Genomic DNA, 15910 nt, shown 5'->3' with positions numbered 1-15910 from the left:
TACCCAAAATGTGATTGAGTTAAATATATTATTTTCTTGTACCAGCTGGGCTCAATAAAATGAAATGGTAATGGGATTTTCTCAACGAGATTCTGCACAAACCCCTCCAAAGGTTACATGCGTTTTCCATTTAGTTATATTTTGAAATATATGGTAATTATTCTAAAAGCAAAGAGCAAAATTTACATGGATATAAAAAGATTCATTTATAACTGTGTTTGTTCATGATTTGTGCACAACTGATGACAAATCTGTTATTATTCGTGCAGCTAAAATGAAGGCTCCTGATTTATAACAACAATGAAGAAAAATGTTATCACAAAAATGGCAAGAGCCAATGTATGGATTATATTTCCACAGGAGAGCTATCGCATGATTGATTAATGCATAAGGGAGTAGAACTAGCAGCATGAGGATGGAGGGTGTAGGCATTTAGCAGGAGGTGTGGATGTGTCTTATTCTGTCTATGACATACATGTAAACTAGGGCTGGCCAAACCAGTTTCTGGAGATCTACTGTCCTGTAGGTTTTGACACCTCATTCAGTAGCTAGAGACCTAGTTGAGCTGCTAATTAGCAGGAACCAGGTGTGCCAAATTTGTGTTGCAATGAAAAGCTACAGTAGAATCTCCAGGAACAGGGTGGGGCACAGTGTACAATATCTCCAGGATTTAACAGTAATATTTAATAGTAAAAAATTGTATAGTGAAACCAATGCAGGTTAGGCCACCTCCTGTGATAAGACAACAAATTACTGTGAAAAAACGAATTACTGTAAACGTCCCTGCACCACGGTTGATGGCATTACCACATACGACACCACATGTGGACAGATATGGTGAGCATTACGCATATTGACACTAGCTTCCCCTGACGTAAACATTACAAAATCTAAATAAATAAGAAAGATTGTATATCCTTATTATACCGTATGATGATTTTATTACATTATGAAGACTGATAAACTGGCTCAGCGTATTGGACTGGATCTAGGGGTTTAACTTATCTTTCGAGGAAAAATGTAAGTTGCAGCTGGACTGACTCCCTGTGAAAACTCTTTTAACAGCACACAATTTGACAGAGCCTTTGAAGTTTGATTGAAGCCTCTGATGTGTGTGAAGGCTATGTTTGTCCAGGAGGGCTCCTGAAGAACTCATATACAGCTCCTGCCTAGAAGTTTGAGAAATGCCAAAAAGCCTGTTCTGCAATCAAAAGGGAATCCCTGGTGCTTGTGTTAGCCTTTCAGTGCTTTGACATGAGGCTTGTTTGTCCAGAGAGAACCGGGTTTATGAAGAAATCATAATCCTTTTTTCCATACACAGCACATTGCAGTGAATGAAGGCCAATAATCGATCCAAATCTAAAAGGATGCAGGACACAGGACAAGGATACGGTGCAAAGACATGCAGGTTAGGGACGACAGATGAAAATGAGCTCAGTATCTAACTCTGGCGTCTATCTATTACTCCGCGTTTGTAGATCACCGTTATCTACTTTGTAATCGAAATTAACATAAGTTAACGTTATCAGCATCTTGCCTCTAACTAGCCTACCAAAGTAAAGTAAAATAAATTGAGTGAGTTTAAAGTGTCCTTTGATTTGGAAAGGAGCAGGAAACAAAAATACAAATTTTATGCAACAGATCGAAATACCAGCATGACCACCAACTTGCAAGCTAGCTAACGTTAATGCAGTGGGGATACATTATTGCAATAGCATTGCTTAGCTAAAGTTAGTGCAGTGGGGGAGTACCATTGCTTCGATAGTGGAGTGGGGATACATTATTGCTACATAAGGTTAGCAATACTGTTGCTTAGCAACCAATAAACTAGCCTACTGTTTAGCGGAAGAATACATTTACCATAAAAGCGTTATGGAATTGAATGCTTGGGGGCCACCCACCTTCCGTCCAGAAAGCCCATTGAGACCTGGGGTCCCGGGTATCCCAGGGGCTCCGGGGTCACCCTATAATGATACAGAAGCCAATGAGGACTGGTAAATCATTTCTGTGTTTAATTCATTCTGAATTATTAGGAATGTGGATTAAACTGAGCAGAATTCATTCAAGCTGGGTAGAGGAATGACAATTTTAAGTGTGGGACAGTCTGTAGTGTAGTGGCTAAGGTACATGACTGGGACTTGCAAGGTTTGTGGTTCAATCCCCGGTGTAGCCATAATCAGATCCACACAGCTGTTGGGCCCTTGAGGAAGGCCATTAACCCCGCATTGCTCGAGGGCAAATTGTCCCCGGCTTAGTCTAATCAACTGTAAGTCACTTTGGATAAAAGTATCAGCTAAATAACATGTAAAAAGTGGAACGTATTTTGCTATCAACCACAGCAAATTTAAGGAGATTACATTAAGATTCGCTGTGAATTGTAAGTGGAATTATGTGGATTGGTGCCACAATAAGGATTAATTGATTTTAATGAAGACTACACTGATAATGAAGTTGAAGGACCTTAATTAAACAACAGGCAAAATCTAGAGTTGTCCTTGAGAATGATGTGCCACTGCATTACAGCAAAATAACAAAGCCTACTGGTGATCAGGGATCCAAGGCTGTGGATCCCCTTTTACCTGCACACCATCCATGCCTGTAGTGCCCATCCGACCTGGAAAGCCACGGAGTCCCTACAGAGAGGAAGGCAGCCATGAGGTATGACACAGGTCAAGAAGTCAAATACAATTTGCCGTATCCAAGCCAAATTGTAACTAAAATCCACCAAAACATTTGATTGACAGTTACAGTATGTTACATTGTCCATGACTACACTTTTTCTCTGCAATTTACACAGAGATTTTGCTAACTCTCACCTTCTCTCCCATTTCACCCATGTCTCCAGGTAAACCAGGCTCTCCTGGGTCACCCTGGAGAAAAAAAAATATATATGGCTGATCTGAAGGCTGTGAAACCATAGTACTGTATACTAATCTATGGGACTGTGATACAAAGTAGTGAATAGAAACAGGAATAAAATCAGAAAAGAAGAGTTGACCATTTGCTTATGTAAGTTTTAAAGAACCAATCATGACTCACCTGGTCTCCCTTCTGACCCTGCAGGCCCCTGTCCCCTTTAGAACCCTTGGCCCCATTCATTCCGTCATTTCCATGACGACCCTGTGAGACAGGCCAATCAGGACTCTCAGATCTGGGCTCCTGTACATTTCGCCTCATTGACTTTCATTACAAGTGTGCCGTAGCTTGTTTCCAAACCAAAAATCCATGACAATGCTATAGCAACTGTCAAAAATTTATTTTTCATAAAGGACATATACATAAGGTGCCATTGCTGTTGAGAAAGAGTGTAAAATTACGAATAACATGTTTACCAACTGTATAACTCTGGTGTACCTTATGGCATAAGAAAAATTACTGAAACATAATATGGCAACTATGACAGAAGAGGATCTAAACCTACCACTTCTCCATTGTCACCAGCTTCTCCAGGGTCACCCTATAACCACATACAGTAAACCAGTGTCACACAATCACACTTGGCTTTAGCCAACACTGAAATCTGTTATTTATTCCTGTTTTAAAGTCGTTTTTTTTCTCCTTACCTTCTGTCCTACTGGCCCACGAGCCCCAAAAGGTCCCACTGCACCTTTAGTACCATGCTCCCCTTTGAGTCCCTTTGAGAGAACAAAAATGCAGAATCATATCTGACATAACTTCAGACATAAAGAATAATATTTTCAGATAAGTCTACTGCTTATTCGAGTAACAGTAACAAAGTTTTGTGGTTGTTTGATGTACCATGAACAAACAGAGATAGAATTAAATAAACACGGAGGTTTACCTTCACCCCTGTGGGACCATCCTCACCCTTCTCCCCTTTATCTCCATCAAAGCCAGGAGGGCCTTGGTCACCCTGAGGAAGATACAAGAACCAAACGCACAAGTTCACCCGAAGAAACACACAACACAAAAACCCCACATTCCCAGCCTGAAAAACACAAAATATCACACATACACTGCAACACCCATTTTATTGTGATAAAATACAGAACATCAGAAACCTTCTCATTCAATGCCAACACATCGTGATTGGTATGCCAGAAACACAATGGCATCTAAAAAAGGTACTGTCAAGACATTGAAATAAAGACCCTCTCAACAACAAGAATACACAATGCAAAAAAACAGGTCAAAAAGCATATGACTTGCATGGTGATTAAGATGAAGATGGCTGTTTTATTCGTTTTTTTAAACTGAAAGAGAATGGTTCCTGTCTGTCTGACACATGGTGGCTTAAACCGGCCGCAGTTTCTCACCATTTCACCCTTGTTGCCTTTGTACCCATGAGGCCCTGGGACAGAGAGTGGACTTCCCTGTGGAGAGAACAAGTTCAGCACTAAACACACTCACTAAACTAAGTTAAACACACACTTTATCCTAAGAACTGAGAGGCCTTTTACCCTTTCTCCTCTGTTCCCGGGCATACCTTTGTCCCCCTGTAAAGAGAGAGAAGTTTTAAAGGCAGGGATTAAACAACACATTTGTGGGGTGATTGGCCCTTGTTGGGCGTGTGGACACACATCACAACATCACCCTGTCAGTGATCTGGGCTGATGTTAAACTTGTGAGGTGTGATGCTTCTTGATCATCTGACATCAGTCAGAGATATCATAGGTCATACAGTATAATGCAAGTGCGTCCAAGTTACTCACTTCATGATCAAAAGTGACATCACAAGTTTCTAACCAACGTGAGACACACCATCACTCCTCCTTATTGCACTGACCGGTATGAGCCTGACATTTTGGAAAAGGTTGAAAGAGAGTGGCTAACAAAAGGAGTTTGCATAGAGAGGGCAGGAGAGACATGATGACAGCTCGAGGAAAAGTAGAGAAGCTTCTGGAAGGATATGTCAGAGCCCCAGATCCTTCATCAAAGAGGAGAGAAGCTTGAAACTCTGAGAAGCCCAACACGGATATTAATATTTAAAACCGTGGTCAGATGCACAGTACTCCAGCAGTGTCAAGACACTACTCAGTCTGTATTTTTTTAACTATCCTCTCTCCACTAATGACCCGGAAAGGACCTGGAAACTGCAGAGGAGGTCAGGCTCACCTTCTCTCCTTTAGAGCTAGGGAGCCCTTTGGGACCCTGGATGAAAAGAAGGAGAAAACAACAGAATAACAACACAATACATGCGTTAGCTACACAGCATATTTATATACTGCACTCTAGACCAAATACCAAGCATCAACAATTTTGATGTATCTATGCATCAATACATTGATTTTCTTTCTGACACGAGTGGGATGCTAGCTCTGAATATGAATAGAGCTGTAAATAGGATGTAAATGTGATATAAAACAGACTCACTATATTTCCATCAGGGCCTTTTGCACCAGCAACTCCCTTTTCACCCTGTATTGAAAAAAAGGAAAAATCATATAAACAATTTCAAAGAGGTATGACAAGTACTTCAGATTTCTATGAAAACAGGTGGTTTATTCAGTAGCAGCCTATGAAGTGACTTCATACACTGTACGTGTTTCAATGTTTCTGTTAAACTAGCATTTAGGCTAAATGGTAGTTTTATGAGCGCTGTTGGACATTTATTTCACATATTCCGGCACAATCCCATGCCTACAATTCCAAGGATCTTACCCTTCGACCTGGGAGCCCGGCCACGCCTCTTTCGCCTGGTTCCCCCGGGACACTCTCTCCCTGGTGACCAGACAAAGGCAGAAATGAAGACAGGTAAAGCTCATAGCTGCAGCATGAAATGGTATACTGTATGGACTTGCATACTGTATGGCAATGCATAATGTACACACAATTCAACAGTTGTGTGTACATCATGGTACTGTTCTAGTGCATTTTACCTTGTCACCCTTTGACCCTGATGGTCCAGCCAGGCCCTGTCGAAAAGTATTACCAACGAAGTCAAGCATATGATAAAAGTCGCATGCATGAACACACACACACACACACACACACACAGCAGAATAATGAGAACGATGGTGATGGTTCAGCTGAATACTCAGGTGTACTGCTGTACCTGTTTTCCAGGAGGGCCACGTGCACCTGGAGGTCCCGGAGATCCGTTCTTTCCCCTCCTCCCCCGATCACCCTGGAGACGTGGGAGTGCACGAAAGTGAGAGACAGATAGAGTGAGTCACGCTATATGGCATCGCTGGGCTTGTTCCTTTATTCAACATGCCTTTAGTGCATAAATTAATTTCATCACCATTCCAATCTTGAATGCTCTGGAGCTGCTGTCCTCCACTATCCATGATCTGAATCTGCTAATCCTGAACAGGGTCGCAGGGAGGCTGGAGCCTATCCCAGCATACATTGGGAATACACCCTTGGACAGGTCGCCAGTCCTTCGCAGGGCACACACACGATTCACTCACTCACTCATACCCACGGGCGAACGTGGGGAGAACATGCAAACAACACACAGAGAGGTCCTGACCGACCGAGATTTTAACCCAGGACCTCCTTGCTGGGAGGCGGCAGTGCTACCCACTGCACCGTCCATGCCGCCTGTCCTCCCCTAATAAAAAAATAAAATAAAAAATAAAAAGAATGTATTCTCTCTCCCTCCGTCCAGTGTTTCTGAGATTCATGAGAGCACTAGAACATGGTCACTGTAATCCCAATCTAGCTATCCACACGTTTATCTGGTAATAATAATGATATTTAGCCCCTGCAGCTGCTGAGCTAAATGTCACAGCAAACTTTTGCTATTGGAGAAAGACAGTCATCACAGGAAGACCACGGCACAAGGGTTTTGAGAATCGCTCCAGACTTTATGTCGTCTCTTTGTCAAATTAGCACAGCAGAGTTAGCCTAGCTGCTAATCACTGGACTACATTCTTAGTCGCTCTGAAGAATAATGAGAATAGAGATTACACACGATATTTCAGTTTCCATAATAACAATGTGTCATTATGCAGTATCATATGCAGAGGAATTACAGGCAATTTATTCATGTAACAGGACTGAGTCACAGAAATCTGTGCGTGAATGAAGGAGGTTGGATGAAAGTTTAAATTACTCCGACCTCCTGGAATGACCCATTTGAATTAAACTGACATATCCTATCCCTGAATTTTGGAAGTGACCGTATAATATGCAAATATAGTTTTTATATTTATTACTGCTTATATGAATATTTAGTATACATTGTAATATGATATTGACCCAGTTCCAATTGTACTGACTTGCTCATGAACAGCGTTAGAGATGACCTGAACACAAACACACAGAATTTAACCCAAAAAAGGAATCATTAACAAGTGATTCATTACAGAAATCCTAAATAATAGAATGACACCACAACAAAAGAAAATGCTGCACTTTGGCACTATGAAACCAAAATAAGAAGAGAACCCCCACAGGTCAAACTTTGGGAGTAAAATATGGAGTGCATCAGCAGTCACATAAACACAAGTCATAAGGAATAGTTTTGCATCGCCATGGTAACTGGACCTTTTCTGAATATACACAGTTGGTTTGACTCACTACTGTTCCAGGTTGCCCAGGGTCACCAGGTAGGCCCCTCTGACCCTGAAAGCCTGGGATACCCGGGTTGCCACGGATACCCTGGATACCTTGCGCACCGGGTGGTCCTGGTTCTCCGGGCTCCCCCTGTCCATTCACAAAAAAAAAGATGGACAACCAGAACAAAAGAAGGAGACAAACAGGCAACAGCTTCAGAGATATCAGTATTAACTTTCTCCTCTCGTGTCATAAACCCGACGTGCTTTCGACAAGATGGACGTTGGCTAACGTTAGCTAACATTTGCAAACATAATCAAACTTCATCGTGAACTTTTGCTAAGGTTAACTCGAGACCTGAAAAGGTCATGGGTGCTGAAGCGGAAGACACCCCTCAAGCCACTACATCTGTTCTGTGAGTGTGCAGTGTGGACATAGGCTGACCAAACAGTTTTATTTACCCAGAACTTTGAAGATGAGGATATGAAATCAGCTTCCTAGCCTTCAAGAATGTTTATTCTTTTCTCCCAAGACATACCCACAGAGCACACTGGGTTACAGACAGCACCTGCCAGTCAGGTTAATTTACCTTGGTCTTGCTTATATGAAGAAAAGAGTGAAAGATTGTGGAGTGGTGGTTCATTTCCAGTAGTTGGGTTGTTATAGTATGTAGAGAGCTTATCTGAGCTTGCGAGGCAAAGCACTTGGTTGTTACATGATTGATAGAAAGGTTATCCTATTCAATATGTATTTTCATTATCTAGGTCTGTGCTATAGGATATTAAGTGATTTGCATTTGATAGCATACAGCACATGAGTATAAGGTCAAAAATTGAGGGTGCATGCTTCAATAGACTATATTGTGGAGTAAAAGCTGTTAGTTATGGTTTTGAGTCTCGTTTTGTGAGAAGTAACTTTACCTTGTGCCCTGGGGGGCCAGCCTGTCCAATTGGACCCCGATAGCCTATCCCAGGCTCCCCCTAGAAAGAAAATCTCCTTGGTAACACGCAAATACAATGCTTCTTCCAACCACTATTGGTTATGTAATGTCTTGCATACTAAAAACACTTGTGAAATTGATAAGGATTCAGAAAAGAATGTGAATATAGCAAAAGTAAATACCTTTTGTCCCTTTTCTCCAATTTCTCCCTTTATTAAAAACAAAAATGAAAAAAATATCTTTCAATTACTGGCAGGAATACCTCTTATGTATGTTTCCTGTGCAAATTTTCCAAATGTACAAAGCAAAAGAAGTGATGGTGAAAAAAGTACAATGAGTTTGTGAATACAGTGTATCTGGTAGCAATGAAAAAAAAAGTAATTAATATCTACATTAAGCCCATCCGTCACGGATGGGTAAAAATAGAACGCTGTGCACTTCAAAGGCGGACAGGACTTGTCCAAGGAATATTTCGTGGTTTCCATTTTGTTGAGTGACAGAAGCAATTTCTCAACATTGTGAATGGGAACGTGTGATGTTGTGGTACGCAGCTGAGAGGGGAGGAGTGAGTCATTCATGACAGCAAGCGATGTGGAAGGGTTCTCTGTACCTCCCAAAGCCATGACTCACAGTTTGTCAAAGTCTGTTTGATTCTTTATTAGCTGAAGACAATCATATATCCCTTACCAGACTATACACACTATAGAAGACTAAAGCTATAGAGACATGACACACCTTTTCTCCTGGGATTCCGTCCTCCCCAGGAGCTCCCTGTTCAAAGAAACATAGATGAACACGTCCACACGCAAGCACACACACATACTATACCCAAGTATATATTTACACATCATTTGTTTGCAGGCGCAGGCCCTGTATTTGAATTGTGAATATAGAAACAAATTTATTGTATGATAAATATATACATATAAATACTAACATAAATATGGGATAAATATGCATGCCCATAGCTCATATGTTTATGGAAATATGGGGAAAGGGATATAACATCCCTACCTTTAAATAATCATAAGGTGTCTCTGCATCTGTCCTTGTGTGTGGGTCCCTCTCCCTCTCCATTTCCCTCTCCATTTCCTCCAGCTCCCCCTCTCTCTCTCTTTCCCACGCTATTCTCTGTCTCTCCATTTCCAGCTCCTCTTCCCTTTCTCTCTCCATCTCCATCCTCTCTCGCTCCATCTCGAGCCTGTCTCTCTCTCGCTCCAGGTCTAGATCATCCTCTCTCTCGTTTTCCAGTTCAGAGCCTTCTCCCTCCATCTCAGTTCCATCTTCCTCTTTCTCTGTCTCAGTCCACTCAGTCTCTACCTCCCCGTCTGTATAGATCTCCTCCTCTGTCTCTGTTTCAATCTCCTCCTCATCTATAGTGTCACTGTACTCTGTATCTGTTTCCATCCCTGTTTCAGTCTCTCCCTCTATCTCAGTCTCTGATTCTCTCTCAGCGTCCCATTCTACCTCAGTCTCAATTTCTCTCTCAATCTCATCCTCTCTCTCAATCTCTTCCTCTCTCTCAGTCTCTTCCTCTCTCTCAATTTCAGTTTCGCTTTCTATCTCTTCCCCTATCTCTGTTTTTCTCTCAGTCTCTGTCTCCCACTCCATGTCAGTCTGTGTCTGATGTTCAGGGTGTTGATGATCTGGTTCCGGATCCAACTGCTTCTTCTTCCGGGACCAGGCAAACAAGATTAATAATATTGCATCAACAGGGTATACTTTCAGTATATAAAAATGTTTAATAATTTGTTAAGATCTCAATATAATCAAGAATAAACTGACTTACATTCAGCTCTTTCCATCTTCCTGCCCCAGACTGGGATGCAGTCTAAATTTAAAACAGAAAAGAATGTTTGATATACAAGAGTAGGCCATCCAGCCTATTTAGTTTAATTATTTTAACATGTTTTGGTGCTCTATCAGAGTTCACCTCTACACCATCCACAAATTAATTTTAAGACTTTCCAGAGGGAGGAACACAGTACAAAGCGTGAAAAAGTGAAGACATTTGTTTACTTGTTGTCCCCGCTGGTATCGATTTCTTCCTCCACGTGCCCCAGGCATGTAGCCCTGGAATAGATGGGCAAGTGTCATGGAGAGTAACCAAATTCAACAACTCCTTTGGTGTAGAGAGGGATTTAGATCTAAAGCAGATTCCCAAACATTCCCTGTGTATGCAATTCATAAATTCGCAAGCATGTATACTGTATGTTGGACAAGAAAAAAGAAAATCCAACCTTTATATGTGCACAGCATAATAAAATGAATTGGTTCTCAGAAAAAATTTCACTATTTTCTGAATTTTCCCTATGCTAATGCAAATCTCCAGCATGTGACCATAACGGGTGGTTGAGTTGACTTTTGGCAGTTATCTCAGTTGTTAGTTGCAATTATTTAGTAAAGCATAGAAAGTTGTGTATTAATTGTAAGGTGTTCATTAGTGCTATTATGGTTCATTGTGGAGAAGGTGAAGCATAGACACAGAAACAACATGAAAATAATGTTGATCATAGACAAAGTCAAACAATATCCTAATGGTACATTTGCAAGGTATCTACAACAATCTCATTTTGGACTTATCATTTTTGCAATTTACCTAGCATAAATTCATGAGAGAGTAAGTTTGTCACCTTTAAGCATTGCTCATAATTACTGTGTAATCCCATAGAATAATATTCCCATACACCGGTTCTTCACTTACTCTGTACTCTGGCCAGGGGGCACTCCTTCTTCCTCTAACACGGTTCTCTTTGCGTCCAATATTGACCTTGCTTCCCTGCTCAATTGCATAGAGGCCAAGGGTCAGTCCATTCTACAGAACTCACAAGCTGTATCAATTAAACGTTTCAATCAAAACCATCACCGATCAGTGTGTGGATAAGGCTTGTGTGGGAGAGGTGTCATTACTGACACATTAATGCAGCAAAGCAGGTGTGGGCTTGGTTAGTACTTAGATGGGGAAACTACTCCTGGGAAAACTATGGTGCTGCTGGAAGTATTGGTCAAGTCCCAATGCCCCTTCAGAATGATGGGGGTAATTTTCTGTAGAAGATGCTGCTGTTTGGATGTGGTATTGAAACGTGGTATTGAACCAGGGCACTGATTTCAGCCTTCACTGCACAGGTTCTAAAGCTATTACCTGCCTTCTGGAAGTCATTAGAAATGCACAAACACTAGCAATTATTCCATCTCTTTCCATTTTAAAATCTTGTTTTACTGTTTAATCCATTTTTTACCTGGACTATGTTGAATTCTGTGTGGAGAATCTCCTGGAGAAGTCCTGGACTCTAGGCCTAATCTGTGCCTGTGAAATTGGTGAGTATTTCAGAGAGTACTTTAAGCACACTGAATCGAAAGCCCCATTTGGATAAATTTGCTCAATATTAGCATTATTACAGTATTACCAGTACCTGGCTACCTAATAATTTCCTACTTCTACTTCATTACAAGTCCTTTGTATTCCTAATAACATGTACAGTGGTCCCTATTGGACCCATGGATATTGTTAATGTAAATGTAAATGGATGAGATTTTTTCACATTCCACAGCTCCAACTCTGCGCTACACCACCAGATCTCAACAAGCTTACTTCCTGAATCAAGGAAGTGAGATAATCAGTGAAAACAGATGGTATAGTGCATCCTGCAGACATTGCCAGAGGTCAAAAGTTGAGGGGTCAGAAAGTAAAAGTCCCGCCATGTGTTTCTTCCACAAATTAACATAGCCAGTTGATTTAACAAATTAGTTCCACTTCCTGGTTAAAAATACCAACAAAATACAGGGGAAGACTATTATTTCTGAACCTGGATTTTCCACCTCTGGTAGTGCTGGAGTAAGCCGAGTTTGGAGTCTGAGACTAGGTTTTTCCTCAGGCTCAACTTCTCCCACCCTGACAATGGCAGAGCATACCTCCTGGCCATTCCAGAGATTAATTCGCATATATTATTGATTGGCAGTTTATTTTAAATTAGTGTGTAATGTAATTTTATTCATACAGCCTGAAGGCACAATGAAGACTTGTGAATACGCTTTTCCAGTAAAACTGTAAGAGTTTTAGACCAAGTGACTTATGGTACTATTATGTAGATTATATTTCATTCACCATAGCAACCATTTTAAAGTTCTTTTTTTCATTTAATTTTTAAAACTGATGTTAATTAAGGTTGGTGTAAAATATTACCAATGTTGAATAATTCATATAGGCCTTCAGTTCCCCATCGTTCATGACACAATAAAGAAAGACACTTAGACAATGTGTAAGAAACAAGATCATATTTACTCATTTCATGCTCATAGGGGTTAAATACAAAAAAAAAGGAATTTATGCAATTTCACCAGTGAAAACAGGTAATAAAATATACAGTGATACATGTTTTGAATGATACGTGTTTATAAACATTTTTTGAAACAATTTATTTAAGATGGGAAAAAACAGTTCAATACAGACAGTAAACAATAAACAATATATTTTCCACCAAATTTTAATAAATAAGGTCCAAGTTCATTAAGGATCATTACTGATAAAAATATTACTAATGACATAAGAATGGTAGTCTAAAAAAATACTATTCATTCATTGTTCCAACACTTGACTCTTAGGAGATAGCAGAGAAAGATAATTATTTTGAAGTTCATCTATTTAATGCTAATGGCAGTTTACTTAATGGTTTACTCTAATGGACTTCAAAATAAGTAGAATTAATTTTGATAAATAACTTATGGAGAATTAAAGGCACTCTATTGTACTGTTTTCAAATACCTAACCCAGTATTTGGGATCGGTATCTACTGTTAGTCATTTCAAAATCAGGGATTGCTTCACTCATTGTTCAGATGTGCACGAAACATCCTCTCAAAATGCTTTGATTGGTTCCGGATTCAATTTCTCTTTTTGTTGTTTTACTGTTTGTTTTCACAAGAGTAATTCAAACGTTTCTCTTTCCAAGGCAAAGAGGAAGTGTCTTGAGCGTATGACATCATCAGGGTGCGACGAAATGGAGTCCCTCCCCCGTGTAATACTGGCCATGTTGGAACGGACAGTCTGCTCCCCCAGCAGTATTAGCAAACTTCACAGTATATAGAGACAGTTCTCAGGAAGCATTTACTGTATGCTCACTTTCCTACTGTTTCAATCTGGCTGGGTTAAGGACAGTGCCTGTGTTAAAAATTAAAAAGAGATTTTTTTTAGTCACATTTCTTTCCGTTTTACTATCATCACAAATCTACTTTACATCACAACACTTGCTCTCAGGTTCCTGAGCATGAAGCTTACTTCATCCTGGTGTGCACAGTTTATGGTTAAAGCTGGTATGGTCATGCGTAGTACATGCTGGGTTGTTCACTAGTTTCACTGTCATTTTATGTTATCATGAGTGAAATATTTTCAAAAGGATTTCATGGTGTGGTCACCCACTTTGGTTAATGTTTAATTTATTACACTAATTTTTTTGAAGGTTACCTTTTTGGTGGTTTAGAAGTTCAGCACTGAAAAGTCACATTAGTAACTGGAAATATTTGGTCCCCATTTACACTGGTGAAATTTTCGAAGAGATTAGAAATCATAGAGGACAGAAATAAGTCAAAGTTGATTAAGTGCTTTGATCATCAAGGCTAACAGAAACACATTAGAAATACATTTAGCAGAAATAAATTTTAAACTTGTGAATTTGAAAGAACATGTCCAATTGTGGCAGAAATTAGGTAAAAAGGGGGTCAGATTTAAAGGTGTTCTACCAAAATAGCTGATCATCAGAGCACTGGTATAGACCATTCATGCATCCACCTGTTCATCAGACAGTCAAAGGCAAGGCTAGAGACCTCCACTTCTGACGGACGGCAAGCGGGAAATAGAAGGGTGGTTAGTATGGAAAAATGCACCCACCAACCCACCCAGAAAAACTTCACAAGCTAGAGAAGAACAGAGTAAAGAATACAGTAAACATAATACAGTGGCACTCCTACCTCCTCTACGCCCTCCTGTGAATAGAGGCTCCCTGCTGTATGGAATTCACCCTCCTTTTAAAAAAAGGAAAACAAGTAAAATTCTCCCAACCCTTCCCAGATCTGCAAAGCCCTGTTTTGGATGTACTTTTGGCAATGAAGATTACAGACTTGGTATATGGAGCCCACCGATTCACCAGGACAGTACAGGGGCATAGACAGTGCTGCTATATACAGTATCTAAAATATTACCTCCTCTGCCTCTCCCTGTAAGTGTTGCAATTCAGCTGTTGGGACATCCTCCTGCTTTGGACAAATATTCACAAAACATTCATCAGTTGTTTTGCGCTCTTACTACTGGCCTGTTAAACTGACAGAAACAGAACAAATGATAATTTGCCAGACTAAAGCTACAATCAATGAACCCCCTGCGGGGAGGTGTGCTGCCCTTGGTGTGCTGTCAGGGATATTCTACACAGACACAACACAAGCAGCTCATTCACCGCTGCGTGCAGATATTCATCAACACATTCCCCACCTCTTCTGCTCCCGCATTCAAATGGACAGGACTGCATGTCACCAAATATATCTTATGTATAAAATATATTAATTATTCAAAACACGGATTCATTTTACTACTAATGATATACAAACCTCTCAATTATAAACTATAACTATTTTTTTGGACATGTATAAAGCCCAGGCGAGTATGAAAAGGAAAAAATAAATATCATGCACCCCTACCTTTTCAATTTCTCCCTCTAAATGTAGAGGACTATTTGCTGAGAATTTCACCTGCATAGAAAAAAAACCCCATTATGACCGTATCAGCAAATGAGCCAGTACAGCCAACAAATTATTCAACTTCTTCGACTCCTACCCTGTCTGTCTGTGTCAGGAACAGATCCTCTGACGGAGGTTCATCCTGGTTAAAAAGATTAAAGGATGGGTTTTGTTTTGAGAGTGAAATGATTACTTCTGTTTCTTCACTGATCACATCGCTGTGGTAACTCAAACATTCAGAAAAGAAAGTAGTACTTCTGCCTCTCTATCTTAAGTAAGGAGGGAAGCAACAGTTTGTCATTAACCAGTTTAAAATATACAAGTATGTAAGAGTAATACACAGAACGTAAGAAATATCATTTGCGCATCAACTTCCTCTTGGCTTGTTTCAGAAAGGACTCAATAAAAGCGTACTCCATTTCCCTGGGAGTGGAGAGGGTTTTCAGCTTGAAATTCACCACGTAGTAAAGCAAATTTAATGATGCACAAACCCAACATTTATAAGGAAATCTTCCCCAGCAGTTATTTGCTCATTGAGACTATAACAGGATTCATTCAGATTAATTCTCCAATCTTTTAAATGGCTGCATACTCCAGTGCCGGGTCTTATATCAGACCATAAAACACTGTATTATCCCCAAAGGTACATGTAACTTTGTGACTTTAACAGAAATGTCAGCTCTAATATGTGTATGTGCTAACTGAATGATTTAGAATGGAAGTTGGAATGAAATCCAAAAACAAATGGGCCCTTGTCGTCCACTGCTGGTCTGTACCAATA

At 40.2% G+C, this 15910-nt stretch overlaps 1 protein-coding gene across 1 annotated transcript in view; it reads right to left on the bottom strand.

Annotated features, from left to right (window-relative positions):
• Positions 1 to 15910, bottom strand: part of col7a1l (collagen type VII alpha 1-like) — an 88500-nt gene that overhangs the window by 10607 nt on the left and 61983 nt on the right. Inside the window, exons 76-101 of the mRNA XM_061252619.1 lie at positions 15227 to 15271; positions 15091 to 15141; positions 14599 to 14652; positions 14368 to 14421; positions 11109 to 11183; positions 10424 to 10477; positions 10194 to 10235; positions 9419 to 10075; positions 9140 to 9175; positions 8587 to 8613; positions 8385 to 8444; positions 7489 to 7614; positions 6017 to 6088; positions 5841 to 5876; positions 5623 to 5682; positions 5335 to 5379; positions 5077 to 5112; positions 4422 to 4457; positions 4278 to 4334; positions 3803 to 3874; positions 3564 to 3635; positions 3422 to 3457; positions 3040 to 3120; positions 2817 to 2870; positions 2580 to 2633; positions 1902 to 1964 (exon numbers count right to left, since the gene is read on the bottom strand). Coding sequence (XP_061108603.1) covers positions 1902 to 1964; positions 2580 to 2633; positions 2817 to 2870; positions 3040 to 3120; positions 3422 to 3457; positions 3564 to 3635; positions 3803 to 3874; positions 4278 to 4334; positions 4422 to 4457; positions 5077 to 5112; positions 5335 to 5379; positions 5623 to 5682; positions 5841 to 5876; positions 6017 to 6088; positions 7489 to 7614; positions 8385 to 8444; positions 8587 to 8613; positions 9140 to 9175; positions 9419 to 10075; positions 10194 to 10235; positions 10424 to 10477; positions 11109 to 11183; positions 14368 to 14421; positions 14599 to 14652; positions 15091 to 15141; positions 15227 to 15271 — 2055 coding nt within the window. The remainder of the gene's footprint in view (positions 1 to 1901; positions 1965 to 2579; positions 2634 to 2816; positions 2871 to 3039; positions 3121 to 3421; positions 3458 to 3563; positions 3636 to 3802; positions 3875 to 4277; positions 4335 to 4421; positions 4458 to 5076; positions 5113 to 5334; positions 5380 to 5622; positions 5683 to 5840; positions 5877 to 6016; positions 6089 to 7488; positions 7615 to 8384; positions 8445 to 8586; positions 8614 to 9139; positions 9176 to 9418; positions 10076 to 10193; positions 10236 to 10423; positions 10478 to 11108; positions 11184 to 14367; positions 14422 to 14598; positions 14653 to 15090; positions 15142 to 15226; positions 15272 to 15910) is intronic.

Source organism: Conger conger, chromosome 8 (genome assembly GCF_963514075.1).
Source record: "Conger conger chromosome 8, fConCon1.1, whole genome shotgun sequence".
In the NCBI taxonomy this organism is placed as follows: Eukaryota; Metazoa; Chordata; class Actinopteri; order Anguilliformes; family Congridae; genus Conger; species Conger conger.
This window is presented reverse-complemented; position numbering and strand designations above follow the sequence as displayed.